Here is a 20387-nt window from a genome sequence, read left to right as displayed (position 1 = left end):
TGGATTGGATTATCATGCTTTAATAAATATATTAGGACATGTGATGTTAAGAGTATTACACAGTAGCTCAGGCACAAACGAGTGTGGGATGTTTTGAAGCATTGATCTCATACTCCTATCAACAATTTGTTTCACACGTACGTAAAAAGCTCTACTCCCAGGTAGAAAAATAAACAGTAAGAGTGAACGTTCACTAATAAAGCTTTGGCTGCAGGTTTAAGACTTTGGAACATAAACCATTACAAACGCTTGCTTGAACTAACATTCAATTTCATCCCCACCCTCAGAAATCCTAATACTTTCAGAAAAATAACATGGTTGCTTTAAGTAGGGGTAACTAGTGCCAGCCCAGGACATCAATGATGCATAACCGCCTACTCAGACTATCCATTTAAACACAATTATGATAACAGGATAGATGGAAAGTAAATAAAATGAACAAAATCCCTTCACCATAAATAATTTCACAGTTTGACATAACTCACAACAACTGTACACAGTGCAAAGTAACCGCGTGGGAACCTAAAGTAATAACTGTAGCTTTAATATTCACAAGTGTAGAAAAACTAAAGATTTTCACAAATACTCTTTGATTAACTGATGTTGAAGTGCTTCAAGTTGAGGGGGGTCGGGCTGTGCATGCGGGGGTCAGAGGCCGTTACACATCTGCCCCATGATGAGTGATATGACGGAGAGAGTGCAATCCCATCATGCAACAGCCGCGGATCAGTGCTGCGATGTTGTAGACCGGCGCCGCCCCATCCACTCCATGCCGGGAACACAGCCAGGCCACCGTGGGCAACACTGGTACGGCCACAGCAACAAGATCAACAAGGAAGCTGCTGCTCCAATAGCGTTTGTTGACCACGTTTATCTCCGGGGCCCTGCAGAGCTCCTCACTGCTCACCTCAAAATCCAGCTCCTCCATGAAGCGCATGGAGACCACCTCAGGGTCTGAGCAACACAGGCCTGAATCACTGGACATGTTAGGGCTCACTGGCAAAACTGTGGTGGGCTGGCTGGGGCTAGGCAGGCTTAAGGTGGACTGGTTAGGGGTGGATGGGATAGGGGCCGAGTCTGGGCCCTGCAGTGCTGGGATTTCTAGGAGGCTGGTAGAAGCTGGGAGGAGAGCATCTCCAACTGCACCACCATGGAGCTTCAGCAGCTGCAGCAGGAGGGTGTGCAGGTCAGGAGGGAAGGACACCACCTCGGTCTGAACGGCCTTGTCCTCTGGAGCGGGGAAGGAGAGTGTACTGTAGCAGAATGTGTTGGAGGGTGGTGAAGGCAGTGGTGTGGTGATCTCCTCCAGACTGTGGAGTAGAGTGGACACCCCCGGACCAGCCTCTGGGTGGCAGCGCAGCTTACTGCTAGAGTCGTGGCTGGAGTCCACCGCCGTGGACATGAGCACGTACTCCAGGTTGTCGTTAACCAGCAGCCCACTGTCCGCCATCTCCTCCGCCGCCTGGTCACCCACCTCCCCCTGCTTGTCGCTGACAGGGGAGTCGGAGTCGCCACAGATGAAGTCCATGGTTGGCTCGTCTTGCAGCGTGGAGCCACTCTGGGCCATCTCCATGCTGTGCAGCAGGGCCTCCAGCTTGCGGTTCTGGATGTTGATGTCGACAAAGTACTTCTGGATGCCCTTGTCCTTCTCCATCAGGCTGCTCTTCATGGTCTCCACAACCTGCCGGAGCTGTTTGATCTCCTTGCGTGCCTCTTTTAGGGCCAGCTGTGCCTCGACACGGTGGCACTCCTCCTCGATCCAGTCCTCCCTCATCCGTCCCAGCTGGGACTTGAGATTCTCAATCTCAGACTGCCTGAGGGAGAAAAGAGAGGGTTAGCTAGTAGTTACAGCTGTGTGGGATTGCAATGTTTGGCTACACTGTAGGTGGAATGCACTCTATGGGACGCATTTAGGAAATAAGCTAAACATGTGTTCACTGAGAAGGTAACCTGTCGTGGACGGTGTTCTCCACCTCCCTCAGCTTGCTCCTCAGGTGACGAATGGCCACCTCCTTCTGTTGCAGGGGGGTGAGGTACTGCTCTGGATTGGGGGGTCTGATGCCATGGTTGTCCCCACAGGAGTGGTATCTTCTGGGGGTCATCCTTCTGGGGAGACGAGAGAGGAAATTACACCTTAGCCCCGAGTCACATACTGCATGTTCTGCTGGTCAGACGACATCTTGTTCTCAATATGGATACTGATGAAGAGGACACCACATCTATTATACACACCATCCTGTACTGTGCTGAGCCCCATCTAAAGTAGGCTCCCTCAGTTCTGTGGGGAAGGAACTAGGCCATGCAAAAAAATAAAGGGACTGGTGCAACTTGCACGATGCAAAGCTCAAAATAGTTGATTGTGTCCGACTGGGGAGAGCACTGTCAGGACACAAGCTAACCAGCCAGCAGAATTCATGCTGCAAAAAAGCTAAAATGCCAGGTTGGTCAAAAGCTGGCAGGGATGGATAGGAAAACAATGAATTGGGAGGGAAAGCCCAAATTACATTTGCTCAACTCTAGAAGGTAAGTGTTTTTGCCTGAGAAATCCCTGAAATGCCTACATTTTGAATTACCACAAGCACATTAACCTTCAATTGTACATTAGCAGTTCTGGAATATCCCTGTGATCAGGGCTCAGGTTAAAAAAAGGGTTGATGAAACATTTGTTTCGGAGGATGAATTTGGCTAATATGCAGAGCAGCCCCTCTTACAAACAGGCTTAAAAGCTAGCGCTATATCCTAGCAACAACCTGGGACTTGTTCTTTGATGCGAGCTCTCTGCATCCCTGCCAGAAATAGAACAGGCTAGCAGAAGGTAGTGAGAGAACTAGGACGTCACACGAAACCCAGCCAGGCAGAAGAGAGCTGAGGGGAACAAGGACAAAAATCCTGTGGCAATAAAATGACTTGAGAAACAAAAAAAGGCAGTCGTGGACGTTTTCAGGTCCGCATAAGATACATAAGTATTATCTGTGTTGCATAGAGAATGACTCACATTAAGCCTGTGGGCTGAATTCAAGAGGTTTTTTTACAGTCCGAGCAGAAAGGCAAGGTTGAGCTTGTTCGTGCAGCGCTGCTGTCATGGCACAGGAACCCTCAAGTGAATATTCTGCCAAATAGCAACATGAGAACCCAGAAGCTCTGCCACAAATGTCAGACAGTAAGTGAAAAAAATGCAGGGATGCAGCCAGGCAAGCACGTCTGGCTATCGACTGAGATACGATGAAATATTAATGAACTCTTCCTCTCCTATAAACCCAAGGTTGACACCCACACACACCAAAATAATCCTGTTTATAAAATCCTCTAATCTCAGCATAGCCCAATCCTGACCGATATAATCCCCATCTCTCAGAAGAGGGGGGGGAGAAGAGACAAAACAGTCCCGGCATGGAGCCTAATCTATCCACCCTTGCCCCACGTCCCCACCTAGTGAATGCCCACCCATCACAGAGTAACAGATGCTTCATTACAAGTTGACCCCTAGCCCCTTCTTCCTAGGGCATTTCATGTTGATCTGAAAGGATAGGAACATGGTAGTTGCTTGTGTCCTTTGATCGGCTAGCTGGAATGATTGATATGGCTGTTTACCTGGAGGGTACTGTGGGGCTGGAGTTGCTGCTGCTGTTGGTGGATGAGGGGACTGTCCTGTACGGGGCATAGAGCTCCGCATCACGGGATGCTGAGGGGATCCCTGCCAGCTTGAACACAGGGAGGCTCCTGACGTGGGCACCACGACTGTGGGAAAAGACAGGCAGTAGTTAGGCAAAGCTAAGGAGAAGACATTTCCCACAACACCAGTCTTGTAATGTTGTGCATTTATCATTGAAAAAACAAATACCAGTGAGGGGGAAGATATACAGCATAAAGAAATAGCATAGCTATACTTCTTGGAACAGTTTCCCAGACCCAATTACATTTTTGTTGAAAGTGCATTTTAGTTTAGGATCAGGCTGAATCTGGGTCTGGGAAAACAGGCCCTTTAAGTATAACACCCACTAGTGGGGTAAGATAAATGGTAAAGGCATGGCGCATCTGCTTCTACAATGGAGGCAGTAGAGAAACAGAGCCACCCCACATATCACCTGCGTGAGGAGATCTTCTTCCCTGTGGAGTTGTGGGCCAGGCTCCCCCCTCTCTTTAGGCTGCCCGTGCTGCTAGAGGAGCTGAAGTCTGCCTCACTACCTGCAGAGTCAGACAAACACAGGATATTACTACTGACCTGGCATCAGCAGGAAGGAAACACTGGTGCCACACACACACACATTCTGCTTTTCCATGACTACACATCTTGCAGTTGTTTTCCCATGTCTATTTCAAGAACCAACTTCTCTGCGTTCAGAAGTCAAATACATCACAGAAAAGTAAAATCACCCATGTGAGCCACTTCAAAACGGTAAACAAACCGACAAGCTTCATCCTGCTGCAAAGCCCTTCCTTGTTAGAGGCTATGGTGCAGTTGTGGTTAGCAACAATGGCATGATTTAAGCAGAGGCTATTAGATTACACAGCCGCCAGAAAATAAGCAGGCCCGATCGGCCCAACCTTGCACGACAGAGTACCTACAGTGGGGGAAAAACTATTTGATCCCCTGCTGATTTTGTACGTTTGCCCACTTACAAAGAAATGATCATTCTATAATTTTAATGGTAGGTTTATATGAACAGTGAGACAGAACAACAACAAAAGAATCCAGAAAAACACATGTCAAATGTTATAAAATGATTTCCATTTTAATGAGGGAAATAAGTATTTGACCCCTCTGCAAAATATGACTTAGTACTTGGTGGCAAAACCCTTGTTGGCAATCACAGAGGTCAGACGTTTCTTGTAGTTGGCCACCAGGTTTGCACACATCTCAGGAGGGATTTTGTCCCACTCTTTGCAGACCTTCTCCAAGTCATTAAGGTTTCGAGGCTGACGTTTGGCAACTTGAACCTTCAGCTCCCTCCAGATTTTCTATGGGATTAAGGTCTGGAGACTGGCTAGGCCACTCCAGGACCTTAATGTGCTTCTTCTTGAGCCACTCCTTTGTTGCCTTGGCTGTGTGTTTTGGGTCATTGTCATGCTGGAATACCCATCCACGACCCATTTTCAATGCCCTGGCTGAGGGAAGGAGGTTCTCACCCAAGATTTGACAGTACATGGCCCCGTCAAATGATGCGGTGAAGTTGTCCTGTCCCCTTAGCAGAAAAACACCCCCAAAGCATAATGTTTCCACCTCCATGTTTGACGGTGGAGATGGTGTTCTTGGGGTCATAGGCAGCATTCCTCCTCCTCCAAACACGGCAAGTTGAGTTGATGCCAAAGAGATCCATTTTGGTCTCATCGGACCACAACACTTTCACCAGTTGTCCTCTGAATCATTCAGATGTTCATTGGCAAACTTTAGACGGGCATGTATATGTATTCTTGAGCAGGGGGACCTTGCGGGCGCTGCAGGATTTCAGTTCTTCACGGCGTACTGCGTTACCAATTGTTTTCTTGGTGACTGTGGTCCCAGCTGCCTTGAGATCATTGACAAGATCCTCCTGTGTAGTTCTGAGCTGATTCCTCACCGTTCTCATGATCATTGCAACCCCACGAGGTGAGACCTTGCATGGAGCCCCAGGCCGAGGGAGATTGACAGTTCTTTTGTGTTTCTTCCATTTGCGAATAATCGCACCAACTGTTGTCACCTTCTCACCAAGCTGCTTGGCGATGGTCTTGTAGCCCATTCCAGCCTTGTGTAGGTCTACAATCTTGTCCCTGACATCCTTGGAGAGCTCTTTGGTCTTGGCCATGGTGGAGAGTTTGGAATCTGATTGATTGATTGCTTCTGTGGACAGGTGTCTTTTATACAGGTAACAAACTGAGATTAGGAGCACTCCCTTTAAGAGTGTGCTCCTAATCTCAGCTCGTTACCTGTATAAAAGACACCTGGGAGCCAGAAATCTTTCTGATTGAGAGGGGGTCAAATACTTATTTCCCTCATTAAAATGCAAATCATTTTATAACATTTTTGACATGCGTTTTTCTGGATTTTTTGTTGTGATTCTGTCTCTCACTGTTCAAATAAACCTACCATTAAATTATAGACTGATCCTTTATCAGTGGGCAAACATACAAAATCAGCAGGGGATCAAATACTTTTTCCCCCCACTGTAACGAATTCAGCCTCACCCGCTAACCCAGTCATAGACGCGAACTACCTTCAGCGTCTATTGACGATAGGATCTACAGGCCGAGCGAGTTTATTAGGAACCCCAACGCTCGTTCTGAACGTTAACCGTACTGTAAGCGACGCATCTTTTTTTTCCTCGCTGATATGAAAGGTTAAATTGCTACACACCTTTATAGGGTTCCCACACGGCCATATTTCCATGTTACAGCGCTTGTTTACGGAGGACAGACAAGACAGTCAACTAACGTTACCAGTGCTAATTAGCTATCTGCGTCTTCGAACAATACTGTCAGCTGCAATTTAAAAAGTGTATACAGCAGATTTTGCATTTGTGATATGAAATTAGAGGGCAAAGTTTAGAACCGTACCGCAATTCAGAATCGACTCGATTTAAATTGAGTATTTGGCTGCCAGAGCCAATTCACCTCTAAAAACAGACCATGTGAGTTGCTTGGACTATAAGGAATAACATCAGGTTCCTTTAGTCCATTATCGGGCAAGGCCATGAGATCTGTCCCTCAACACATGTCTGATGGCTGCAGGACAGGCTGTGGTATCCCTTTCCCTAACCTCTCCCTCCCCTAACCTCTCCTATGCACTGCAGTAATCTACTGACATGAAGGGCCGATACAATGTGTACATAGAGTTGCATCAACCACTTCATAAAAACATGTTAAATCCCTAGAAAACCAAACATAGTACATTTAAGCATACAATCTAGTAAAGACTCAGACCAGACTAATAATGAAAAGAACAGGGCCAACCTAACTACCTACAGTCGAGCTGTACCAAACATGACAACCAATTTCATTCCATAAATAACCTCTTAAGACGTTGCTAAATTAGTGCAAAAATACTATTGCAATAATGCATTCTCAAACCAAATCACTCAGAATGAGCCAGCGTGGCAACTCAATATGTTGGTAGAACACCATTCTCCCTAATCAGTGATTGGTAAACTCCTTGAAAGGAAGCATGGGACACTAATGACATACCTGAGTGGCATCTCTTTCCATTCGATAAAACCATAGTAAAGTGCTCACAGTGAATGTATGATTAAATAATGACAAAACTGAACCTTCAACACTGGGTGCGTGAATCAATTGCAAGTACAACGTGAAGTCTGACTGCTTGTCAGCCTAATTGGAAAACCTCAGGTCTAACATTATTTATCCAATCAGCAGCCTCTCTGAATTTGAACCTTGATTAAACCGTTGGTCGGATTCAATTATGCTGAGCCTCGGGCCGCGTGCCGTGAACCGGCAAAATGAGTGCGGGAGGAGTGCCCATCTCAAATCAAACAGTAATCTGCGCTTCTCGGTCATGTCGTCAACAAGGCAGCATGGCGAATCGTCCAGAAACATACATCTATTTTCCATACAGTATATATTTGAATTTTCAAACTTTTTATTTATTTGCAAGGCAGATAAAGCATTTTTTTATCAAAAGCAATCAATTTTGCATGGGAAAACAGAATCCTACTCATTCCTCCACATGCTTAATTACATCACTTTTGTTTTGAGCCAACTTCAACGTGGGCTTTAAACGGGATCCCCGGGGCAGATTAATCGAATCCCCTCATTGTTGGCGTTCTTCTGCACAGACCTTGCTGACACATGCCAGATTTTACAAAGCCTGGATAAGTATTTTACATAACAGCTAACCACATCATATGTCAGCAATCTGGTGTCCAAAGGCACAGAAGATGAGGTGTCATGCAACCATTGGTTAATACATGCAATGTCTGAGCAGGGGAACACAACCATTGAGTGCGTCCCAATAATATCTCCTTCTTCCTGCATTTGTTCATTATTCCCCATAAATGTAAAAGCATTGGATTGGTGTAGACATGGGCTAGAGGAAGTTTCTATCATATGTCTTATACCAGTCAGTTCCTTTCAAATCCATGAAGGGAAGTGAACAAGTGTACACTGTGGGAGGTAGGAGAGATATTTGGGATGTAGCCATAGGGAGAACCTCAATTGCATACTCATAAAAAATATATATGTTTTAGCGTCTCGCCTCCTCAAACCCCATTGGATGAGAAAGCCAGAGGTCCTGCCGCTCTGACTGTCTCCTCCAATGGATGTTTTGCAATTGAGATTCTCCCATTCTCTCACCAAGCAAATCATTGTTGCTTATGTAACAGTTTAGCTTCCGTCCCTCTCCACACCCCTACCTGGGCTTAAACCAGGGACCCTCTGCATACATCAACAACTGCCTCCCACGAATCATCGTTACCCATCGCTCCACAAAAGCCGCGGCCCTTGCAGAGCAAGGGGAACAACTACTTCGAGGTCTCAGAGCAAGTTACGTCACCGACTGAAACGCTAACTAGCTAGCCATTTCACATCGGTTACACTTACTTTCTACTGCTAAAATTACATGAAAACAATACTATGCAGATAGTGTATACACACAAAGCATGTAGAAATCAGGGTTGGGCTCAATTTGAATTAAAGGCAGTCAATCAGGAAATTCTTAGAATTTAAAATGCAGACTTTAAAAAAATGAAATAAATAGCTTCTACTTTTGAGTTTATTGAGAAGTCATTGAAAATAAATGCCCTTTTTTCTATTATTGGATTGTGATTTTAGTTTACTTCCTGAATTGACTGCTTTCAATTCAAATTGAGCCCAACCCTGGTCTACAAGAAACCATTTCACATGGTTATTTCATATATATTTTAATCTGATGTAGATGTATTTTGTAGATCTATTTGAATTGACAGTTAGACAAGTACTTCAATCAAACAGATGCATAGAATCAGAATCAGAATTGAGAGAAATGCCTAAGACAGGGCTGCCCAACCCTCTTCCTGGAGATCTACTGTCCTGTAGGTTTTCAGTCCAACCCTAATTTAGCATATCTAGTTAAGGTCTTGTTGAGCAGCTAACTAGTAGAGTCAGGTGTGTTAAATTAGGGTTAGACTGAAAACCCACAGGATGGTTGATCTCCAGGAAGAGGGTTGGGCAGCCCTGGCCTAAGATCTACTAGGACAACGTATGTATGATCCTCCTAACCCCACCTACAAAAAAACTGAAGCCATTCCTTGCAGTAGCCTACCTCTGGGCAATGTGGACGATCGCTGCTCCCTCTTGTGCCTTGGCGGGGGTGCGTGCCACTCTTCCATCACCCTCACCCTCTTCACCTTGGTCTTACACTCGGCGGTGGGCTTGGGGGAGCCATGCGGACTGTTGTCTGAGCCTGACGGGGTTTTGGAGGGGGACACAGACTGACTACTGGGGCAGCCGGTGTCATCTATGTAGACAGGTATAGCCAAGAATACGCATGCAGCACGGAATACACAGCAGTCAATCAATCATTCAGAGCTCGAGGTTCACTCCCTCGTATCTGTTCATACTGTAAGTCATCCAACCAACAGTGTTCATGTTACCAACGCCACAGCACTGTGTTATGGAAGCTGAAGGGAGGTGTAAGGGGTGACAATAAACTTCCATGATGACTTAATGTTATTCAATATACATCAATATGTTGTAACCTAATTTTGGTGAGGTGTAACTGTTGTCAAAATAATGTCGATAGAGAAAAGAATCTAGGCCTACTACAGAAGGCTAGGTCATTTCTGGAATAATGGCAACTATTATGCAAACTTTTATGTTTGCCAACTTTGTTGTTTATGGTAGGTTAGTAGCCTTGTGTAATACAAATTTGTTGCAACAGTATGCTAGTTGATTGAAACAACAGTAATCAACAAGCTTTCATATGATATGATGACTTCTCTTTACGTAATTTGACTTGGCAACACTCACAAAATCTCCAATACATGATTATGTAACCAACACCCTGACTAGTATGTGATAAGATGTGGATTTCGGCCTACTTGGCCAGAATGGCATAACAAAGCCTACATAACAATGTGTTGGCATGATTTTCAGACATTTTTATATGATGAACCCTGGCTGCAGTGGTGGACTGGGATCAGAAATCATCCTGGGCATTTCTAACACACCGGCGGCCATTCATTCTGCACACAAAAAAATATATTTAGATAGACCAGCCCATCTGCCATTGCCAGAACTGCCCTGGCTGCCATCAGCAATGTGACAATAGCGACAGGTGAAAGCAAATTCCTATCAATTTGATGTTTTCAGCTAAATTTAGTAAGATTAGAAGAGGAAACTACTTTAGACTTTTAGGATCCACCCTAACCTTGATCTGAAACATGGGAACCACATACCTGAGCAAAAGCTGTTGGTGCTGATGGTCCGTTTGGAGTTGTCCGAGCTGATGTCACAGTCCTTACCCTCCTCCTCTGAAATGGGTGATTCGGACAGGGGCGACCCTTTCTCATTAGGGTGGAAAGGATGAAGGATCAAGCGTGGGATGCGGCTACGGGGGCTCTCCTTCCCTGGTGACTTCTTTTCCTGAGCGCCATACAAGTATCACAACTATGCTCACCACTTGAATTTTTGCCACAAGAACAAATCAGATTCGGTGTGCGCAAATGCAACTTTGCACATTTTGTTTTTATCTCACTAGCTCTGTCACAGCAACACAGTCATGAACTAATTATGGTCTGCTATTGTGACTGCGACAGTCAAGATTAGATAACTATCATTCTCATGTTGTGAAATTTTAACCAAAATATTAGCTGGATTGTTAAGATTCAAAATGATAGCCTAATATAGCAAGACTGATTGACTTTGAAAGTGTTGCAATGACACGCACCTCATATTCCTGGAATGGTCCCATTGTGCTTAACGCTGCGTTTTCCCTTTTGGATCTGTGAGAAAAGTAAAACTAGGTGAGATGTATTTCTGTCCAAGGCATCATGACGTGGCACACTGGCACTGAACCCTTTACGAACAAGGGCGACTCTGTCTGAAATCTGTTACGTAAATCATGTCACCCTCGCCCACTTCCACCCCTGCCTGGCACAGATGGCACAGACACTGACCGGACCTTGGTCATTAAACCAGTGAGCCCCACATCAAATATAGGCTACCAGATTGAAAATATTTTTTTGTTTTACTTTAAAAAAAAATTGCATGTATTTCCTCAAACATGGAACAAAGGCATGAGACTGTTTCTTAAATCCAACAAAACCAAGGCTTACTGTCCTTCACATGCATGTGCCACAAAAAAATACAACGACCTAAGATCCATTATCCGATTACGTATCGATGTAATCGAATGATGATTGAAATCTAGTCGTGAATGATGCCGCAGAGAGGAACTGGGTGGGGTTCTAACTCTTCATTTATTCATGTATTTCAAAATGATGTCCCACTAGGTGGAAAACAGACAGCAGCATCTTCAAACATCTATAAGAGAGAGAGGTTGACTAAGTGCCATGAGTTATTCTGCCAAGATAAAAAACACAGAAATATGACATTTCTTCCTTTTGGGATCCTGTGCCAAAGAGCCTTTTTCCTGCCAAAAAGATGACACCAGAGAGTAACACACCGGCAAACCGCTCACTGAATATTGAGATAAGAATTACAGAATAATAGTGTACGATGTTTGGGTTGTATATTGATTTTCACAGACCCTATACACGTAGTTCAATTCACCCTCTCCATTTTGACATAGACACACAAAGGCCTCCAGGCTCCAGTACATGCACAAAAGTGTATGTTTTATTGATGTTTGGTGGCTGAATAATTCAAGGTCCACATAATGCCTGACTGCACATTATAACATAACTCCATTCTTTATCCATTTCCTCTCTCCTGTTGAATGTTGTGCCTCTTAGCATCATCGCTTAAAGGAGTCGGTTATGTAAGTGTGTACGTCTTTGGCCTTCTCTTTTTTTATATCAAGAATTACGTAATTGACCCCTCAGGTCATTATCGCTTTACTGAATCCAGACTTCTTTCCCCCCATTACAGTCCGGATGCTATCTCTTTATTTTGACCACATGGCACCCAGGATGTTGGTAAATATAGCATCTGTCCCTGTCCCCAAGCAAACACCCATCTTGAAATACACTGTGTAGCCTGACCATCATGTCTTCCACTACAGGTACGTTTTCAGCAAGTAAGGGCGAAGAAATCAGTTAAACCACAAAAAATAATACCTGAAGGCAGGTTTTATACCAGATTGTATGCACTTTTAGTCTTCTAGGTCCCTCAGTCCTGATATGAGAACACCCCAAAAGTTCACCTGAAATGAGTTCAGCTTTTTGTACCTCTTAAGGCAACTGAGAAGTGTGTCATGAGCATCACAATAAAACAGCAGCACGCCAGCATTTTATGCCTCGATATGTTTTCCTTTTGTTTCTACCCGCCTCTGGATAGCTGGCACACGAGCACACAGCTTCAGAGTGGAATCAGATTAGGCAGCAGGCACTGTCGCAGAGCTGCCAACCAAACAATGCCCTAGCAACAGACTTAGCAACAGAGGAAAATGACTGTAAGAAAGACACAGAGTAAATGGGGCCAATTAAATTTGCAGACAGTTCTGTGTTCGGCATCTTCCGAGAGTGCAATAGGAGGGTTTTCCTCCTGCAACATAACAAATGTCAATGTTGTTTACTTCGGGAGTGGCCTATGGCAGTGTGGGGGGAGTGTTACAGACAGGAACAAGGTCAGGTGTGCTCCCATATGAGCAAGTGCGCGTGAGCCGTTGTCTCTTTGCACATCAACAGCAATCAATGTCAGGAAAATGCAATCAAGTTTGTGCATTGCTATACTCAATAGTTGTTATCGTATCATGTCCATACAGTGTCTCAATGCTGATTGAATCTCAGCAGTGCCTGTGAACCCCCTCCTGGGTCATGAGGAATGACCCAGGTAGAAGAAAAGGTCAAAGAAAATGGACTGAAACGGTGAGGGACTACCTGGACTTGTCAAATAACAAGCACATATTTTCGCTTTCCGTTACAAAAATATTTTAAAACATTTCATTTTCCATGCAGGTAAATGTAACCCTGGTGGTCCCTCAGAAGATAGAAACCTGGGCGGAGGGTTGACAGCCTCAGATTCACAGAGAGATGTTTTCATCTAAGCCTGCCCATGCATGCTCTCGGTAGATAAGGTGCAAAACAACATGAGCATCTCCACAGCGGGAGCCGTATGGCTGCGACAAGCTCTCACGGTCTCAAGTTAGAATTAGACGTTCGCCCATCTTTCTCAAGCGAAATTTGATGCTTGCGAAACATGGACAAACGTTTAATTCTGACAACAGCCAGAGCACCAGACGGCTCCCGCTGTGGAGATGGTCACGTTGGTCAACACCTCTCTGTGAATCTGAGGCTGTCATACCTCCACCCAGGTCTCTATCTGCTAAGGGACCACCAGGGATACATTTGTTCTCAATGTCAAATTTTGAAGTGTTTAAGGTTAAGTTAAGGCATTAACTCTGAATTTTTAAGGTTAGGGACAAGTTTAGGCATTAACTCCAAAATCTTAAGGTTAGGCATTAACTCTGAATGGGCTATGGTAAGGGTTAAGGTTTGGGAGAAAAAAATCTAAAAAACTACTTTCTATCGCTGGATTCAAATATGCAACCTCTGGCACCAGAGGCAGATGCTTAGGCATTAACTGTGAATGGTTAAGGTAAGGGGAAAAAATCTAAAAAACAACTTCTATAGCTGGATTTGAACATGCAACCTTTGGCACCAGAAGCAGATCCTTACACCCATCCCTGTCCACATCAAAAACATAAACCTACTTGAAACAAACACCGCTCACTGTTGCCCCTTGTGGCTGGTTTCCACATAATCTCCTGACGTCCTCAGATATGGATGGACGTCTAACACTGACTTGGCATCACGGGTGACCTGGCTGTGTTGTTCACAGTGTTCCTGGCTTTGGTCCTATGGCTGGGACTTATGCAATCAACTGGGTATCAAACCCGGGTGTTTTGCACAACTCAAGACTATGTTAGCCTACCAAGCTAAAGTCTATAGACCTCAGCTCTGGGAGTTAACAGTAATTTTCTGTTCTGCAGGCAAGGTTACTCATCTCTGCGAGTGGTTTGCAGCCGTTTATCTCAATATCAAATCATTTCTGGGTAATAATGATGTACCTTGCTGTAATTGTTTTAAATTAAAATGGTCAAAAAGAAACAAAAATAGCTTCTTAGCAAAGAGCAATTTCTCAAAGAAGAATTTTGCTAGGACTGTCTGGTAGTGGTCTGAGTGGGGAGGGGGAAAATGAAATTAGCTGTCATTGGCAGAGAGGTTTGGAACACTCTTTGTTATTGGTCTATTAACACATTTACCACCTGGTGGTGTCACCAGGCAGGCCAAAACTCCATCCCACCAAAACAGGCTGACATTTTAGGTGGTCTTTTCAAACAGCTCTTACACTACAAGGGCATTATCATAATTTTCACAATTTCCCAATATTTTCCCAACCTCATAGTGTGGACATACATAAGACCTCTGGGCCTTTAAATAGCTGCACAGGTCTGCAGGGTATAACAAGCTCATATTTTAACAAGAACTCATTTAGTTATGAAAGCCCATTTAGTGGGTATAATGGGTTAATTTAACTCAAGTTGTTTTATTTGTTATTTGCATTACACTTAGATGTAAGATTATTTCTGAGCTGGGAATTACCTCACGATACTGCATCCTCATTCTGTTCAATCTGTATATTGTCTGCCTGCTTGGCTTGAGTGTGCACTTCAGGGCGGTCAACTGTGTGGAGCGTTATATAATCCAATCTCTTCCTCTGAGTGGGTTGACATATGGTACGGCACATAATCATTTATTGAAAACCATATAAAAACAGAACATACGCTTATTGGACATGTCGTGTATGTATGTGCAGGTATTGTGTATGGTTTGTGTGTGTGTGTGTGTGTGTGTGTGTGTGTGTGTGTGTGTGTGTGTGTGTGTGTGTGTGTGTGTGTGTGTGTGTGTGTGTGTGTGTGTGTGTGTGTGTGTGTGTGTGTGTGTGTGTGTGTGTGTGTGTGTGTGTACATGCAAACGTGTGTGAGCATTCAGGATGATGATAGAAACTATGTGTTTCAAGGTGTCTAATTTTCTGTCTTTTTGATGATGTTCACAAACTAATACATTACAGTTTCTCCAATAAAACCACATCTGAAAATGTCCAACTCTTTAAAGTGCTTTGATAGATTTTCCCCAAATCCAACATAGATTTTCTTTATCAACCTGAACCTTATGGTGTGCGTAAATACCCATAAAATACCCATAACAATGGCAAGGTGTAAAAGCTTTCATTTGCTTTTTAGTGGTTGATAACGTTCAGTTATCGTTCAGTTATCCCATTCATATCCCATTCAGTGCACTCTAAATACACACATTATTTATAGAGAGAATACAGACAACCAATTTAGGATGGCAAAACGTTCCTTAATAGCCTTATAATATCTGTTTCTGCAAATGCTGACTATGTTTGTCCATGTTTAAGTTACATTATGTGATGTGCTTCATGGTGACTTGGATGAAGGTCTCCCCCTTTTTAACATCAAAGGTAGGTCTAACATCAAAAGTTATCCGCCACATGTATAGATTCTTAATATTGATGGTTTGAAAAGGATTTTAAACCATTCTACTAAAATCCAACAACAAAGGCAAAACATATAGTCTAGCCCATAAGTTTACTGAAATATAGCTACAAAAACATGCATTGTCGCTCTTGTAACCCCAGAAGAAAGATATTAAAGCATAGGGGGGATGGTCGCCCATGGGATTATCGTAATACGCAGTTGAAATCAGTGGCGCTGTCCACTGTCTCGTGGTGCTGAATATGATCAAGCGCTGTATGAGTTCAAACTTAACCTGACCATCTTTTCAACCAGCCCCACCTTTAACATTTGGTTAGTGTGCAGTAGCTTAAATAAATTAAATGCACTTTACAATTATAATTTCGGACTTAACTAAATACAACAATATGTCGATGGATAGCAAATTGTGATAAGAAAAGGGAAAGTAAACAACAGCATAGGCCAGCTAGAAATCAGAATTACAAGCGTATCGTTTTTTCCTATTCCTATTTTTTCCAAAATGTTTTCATTAAGCTATTTACATAAACATATAATTATACTTGCTTGGATGTTTGGTGTTGATTCCCCCAGTCGCAAAGGATGCGCGTGTAGCCTAAATCACGGACACTACAACGAGTCCCGCGTTACTCCAGTGTTCCTCACGCGTCTGACCGTGGAGCCCATCCCACTCTGTGTTTTGATATGAGGAAATTACACTGTGCTCACAGGATTGGACGAGGATGAAGCTGCTAAACACTCACCACCAGTGACAGCGCGTGCTCGAAGTCAAACACGATCAACGTTCCGGCAGTGTAGGGTTACATAACGCAGGCATGATTGTTCCGTCCTGAAATTGCCTTCCTCCGCCTCCCATAGTCTATGTAGCGAGATTCAGAATTGATTTTCTTACCCCAAAATGACACAGACAATAAGATCAGGATGTGTGACAACAACAAATGCATGAAATAACAACAAATATCTACATTTTGAAACATTATAGCTGCATCTCAGGCAATGTCAGTAGGATTGAGGCCGCAGCATGGGTTTCCTGTCCATGGTGCTGAAGTCACTGGGTGACTCCAGGAATTGAGCAGTAGCGTCATTAGGCCTGGGCTTCCGGGGCTCCCGCCCCGGATTTTTTTTGCTCCGGCCCCAACCTTCTTACTTTTCAGTCTGATATGAGTTTCTATAACCACACATCACTTGAACTATGCAGTATTTATAAGAAAACATTTTACTGACACATTTTTGTGACAAAAATTAACAATACAATATAACGCGCTAGGCAGAAGGCACTGAAAGAAGCCCCTAGAATGACACAGTGCCTGCTGTGATCGATCGAGATTTCACATCGCAGTGGACCACTCACGTCCCTTGACCCCTCGCCCACCCTTGCGCCACCGGTTAGATGTCAATGTCGTCACTCAGCAAAATGCCTGTCACTCAGTCAGAATCTGGATATTTGGAACTTCTTCCAAAAGAGTGCAAGCAGGTTGAGCAGCTTGAGGCAGCAGTGAATGAGGTAGAGAGGTTGCAGAACAGCCATGAAGTCAATGTGCAGCAACAGCAGAGTTGCAGGTTTGTGCAGGGTTGGTAGTAGCTAACTGAATTGTCTCTCTCAGTATAAGGGTTGGCTAATGCTAATAAGCTAGAATAAGCGCTATGCATCCTTAAGCTATTGGGTGTCGGTCAGAGTTATTGAACAGTATATTTAGTGAATGGGCAAGCAAAGGACGTTGATGTAAGTCGTGATGAAAAGTGTTCATTTTCAGCTAGTGTATTTGATGGGTTTTGTTTCTGTAGCTAGCTTGGCTGGCTAGACACTTCGGTAACTACTGGCTGGTGTTCATGGTTCGGGTTAGGCCCCTTAGTTCCAGTGAAGGGAAATATTAATGCTACAGCATAAAATGACATTCTAGATGATTATGTGCTTCTAACTTTGAGGCAACAGTTTGGGGAAGGCCCTTTCGTGTTTCAGCATGACAATGCGCCCGCGCACAAAGTCGAGGTCCATACAGAAATGGTTTGTCAAAATCGGTGTGGAAGAACTTGACCGGTCTGCACAGAGCCCTGACCTCAACCCCATCGAACACACCCATCGAACACACACCCAATCAGTGCCTGACCTCACTAATGCTCTTGTGGCTGAATGGGAGCAAGTCCCCGCAGCAATGTTCCAACATCTAGCGGAAAGCCTTTCCAGAAGAGTGGAGGCTGTTATAGCAGCAAAGTGGGGACCAACTCCATATGAATGATTTTGGAATGAGATGTTAGACGAGCAGGTGTCCACATACTTTGATCATGTAGTGTACATAGGCCCTTAAATTTAGCAATCTAAAACATTTACAATTAGCTGGTGGTGGAACTGATGAAAGGAAATGAATAATCTCGGTCTTATAACTTATTCCACTCAGCAGGTCCACGTTTTGGCTCATATATCTTTATATCCACATACAGTGCATTCGGAAATTATTCAGCCCCCTTGACTTTTTCCACATTTTGTTACATTACAGCCTCATTCTAAAATATATTTTAAAAAAATCCCCCCTCATCAATCTACACACAATACCCCATAATGACAAAGCAAAAACTGTATTTTAGACATTTTTGCAAATATATAAAAAATTCTCCCATTCTTCTCTGCAGATCCTCTCAAGCTCTGTCAGGTTGGATGGGGAGTGTCCCTGTACAACTATTTTCAGGTCTCTCCGCTCTGAATGGGCCACACAAGGACATTCAGAGACGTGTCCCGAAGCCACTCCTGCGTTGTCTTGGCTGTGTGCTTAGGGTTGTTGTCCTGTTGGAAGGTGAACATTCACCCCAGTCTGAGGTCCTGAGTGCTCTGGAGCAGGTTTTCATCCAGGATCTCTCTGTACTTTGCTCATCTTTCCATCGATCCTGACTAGTCTCCCAGTCCCTGCCGCTGAAAAACATCCCCACAGCATGATGCTGCCACCACCATGCTTCATCGTAGGGATGGTGCCAGGTTTCCTCCAGACGTGAGGTTTGGCATTCAGGCCAAAGAGTTCAATCTTGTTTCTCATGGTCTGAGAGTTGTTTAGGTGCCTTTTGGCAAACTCCAAGCGGGCTGTCATGTGCCTTTTACTGTGGAGTGGCTTCCGTCTGGCCACTCTACCATAAAGGTCTTATTGGTGGAGTGCTGCAGAGATGGTTGTCCTTCTGGAAGGTTCTCTCATCTCCACTGAGGAACTCTGGAGCTCTGTCAGAGTGACCATCGGGTTCTTGGTCACCTCCCTGACCAAGGCCCTTCTCCCCCGATTGCTCAGTTTGGCCAGGCGGCTAGCTCTAGGAAGAGTCTTAGTAGTTTCAAACTTCTTCCATTTAAGAATGAGCCAGGCCACTGTGTTCTTGGGGACCTTCAATACTGCAGACATTTTGAAGTACCCTTCCCCAGATCTGTGCCTTGAAACAATACTGTCTCGGAGCTCTACGGACAATTCCTTTGGCCTCATGGCTTGGTTTTTGCTCTGACATACACTGTCAACTGTGGGACCTTTTATAGACAAGTGTGTCCCTTTTTAAATCATGTCCAGTCAAATGGATTTACCACAGGTGGACTCCAATCAAGTTGTAGAAACATCTCAAGGATGATCAATAGAAACAGGGTGCACCTGAGCTCAATTTCGAGTCTCATAGCAAAGGGTCTGAAAAATATGTAAATAAGTTATTTCTGTTTTTATTTTTTATTAATTTGCAAAAATGTCTGAAAACCTGTTTTTGCTTTTTCATTATGGGGTATTGTGTGTTGATTGATGAGGACTTTTTATTTATTTAATCAATTCTAGAATAAGACTGCAATGTAACAAAATGTGGAAAAAGGGAAGGGGTCCGAATGTACTGCCTAGGACAGGGATGGCAACTCCAGTCCTCGGAGGCCTGATTGGTGTCACACTTTTGGCCCAGGCCCAATTCACAAACCCGACTCCAATAATCAATTAATCATGATCTTCAGCTCCGAATGCATTTAGTTTAATCAGCTGTGTTTGCTAGGAATGGGGGGAACATGTGGCACCACTCCAGCCCTTGAAGACTGGAGTTGCCCATCCCTGGCCTAAGGGCTTGTTAGGGACCATTGGTTAATTACACAATGTAAATGGGACAATATGTTAAAATTCCAATAGCTCCGAATGTCAATGACTTAAAAACCTCAAACACACTATAAATGGTAGAAATTCATATACAATTATTGAAAGCATTTAATGAGAAAACTAAAAGGTGTGCAACATGGAAATATTGTCTCATTTACATTGTGTAATTTAATATCTGTCAAAGTCAGACAAACTGCTGAAGATAATTGGCAAAATCATTTGGCTTACTCTTCCCATCTGCGAACACACACACCAGACACCCACATCACACTACACCCCAAAACCAACTCATGTTTGAATTCATTCATGGCCGCTAGCGTTTCTTAATGAACCAAATCTAAAATGAAGCCAAATCAGGAAGTTCTGTCTCTTAAAACTAACTAAGGACATGTTGCACCTCTACCTTGCTACCTTTCAGGTGAGCCTAGAAGGAGGACAGATGAGAAAAGGAGGCCAGTAGAGTTTTTGGAAATACACTGTAGATGTATGTATTCCAGAGTAAAGATTGTTCGATAGTAGAGAAATACCCACAGCAGCAACTGTAATTGAGTACTGGCAGTGTGTGCTGTGATGGTTGGGAAGGTGCAAGTTCATCTCAAAGTACACCAAATTCATGCATATAGCTGTTGAAATTGATTCTTTTTTTTGTGCTGGGGGGAAATGCCGTCAGACCCACCTATTGGTTTTGG

At 44.0% G+C, this 20387-nt stretch overlaps 1 protein-coding gene across 9 annotated transcripts; it reads right to left on the bottom strand.

Annotated features, from left to right (window-relative positions):
* LOC115177368 (syntabulin) lies at positions 1–16369 on the bottom strand. 9 transcript variants are annotated; one of them, XM_029738073.1, is made up of 8 exons: positions 16351–16369; positions 10856–10910; positions 10365–10551; positions 9230–9424; positions 4086–4185; positions 3592–3738; positions 1951–2106; positions 1–1814 (listed from the first exon to the last, which is right to left on the bottom strand). In XM_029738073.1, exons 2-8 carry the CDS (start codon positions 10877–10879, stop codon positions 659–661), a joined length of 1965 nt encoding a protein of 654 aa, XP_029593933.1. In that variant the 5' UTR covers positions 10880–10910; positions 16351–16369; the 3' UTR covers positions 1–658. The 9 variants fall into 9 exon arrangements, with proteins under 9 accessions (XP_029593933.1, XP_029593931.1, XP_029593932.1 ...); XM_029738071.1 differs by lacking the exon at positions 16351–16369 and adding an exon at positions 16150–16300 and having other exon boundaries at positions 10856–10927; XM_029738072.1 differs by lacking the exon at positions 16351–16369 and adding an exon at positions 16150–16300.
* Between the last annotated feature and the right edge of the window lie 4018 nt (positions 16370–20387).

The sequence above is a fragment of the Salmo trutta genome, chromosome 37 (assembly GCF_901001165.1).
Source record: "Salmo trutta chromosome 37, fSalTru1.1, whole genome shotgun sequence".
In the NCBI taxonomy this organism is placed as follows: domain Eukaryota; kingdom Metazoa; phylum Chordata; class Actinopteri; order Salmoniformes; family Salmonidae; genus Salmo; species Salmo trutta.
This window is presented reverse-complemented; position numbering and strand designations above follow the sequence as displayed.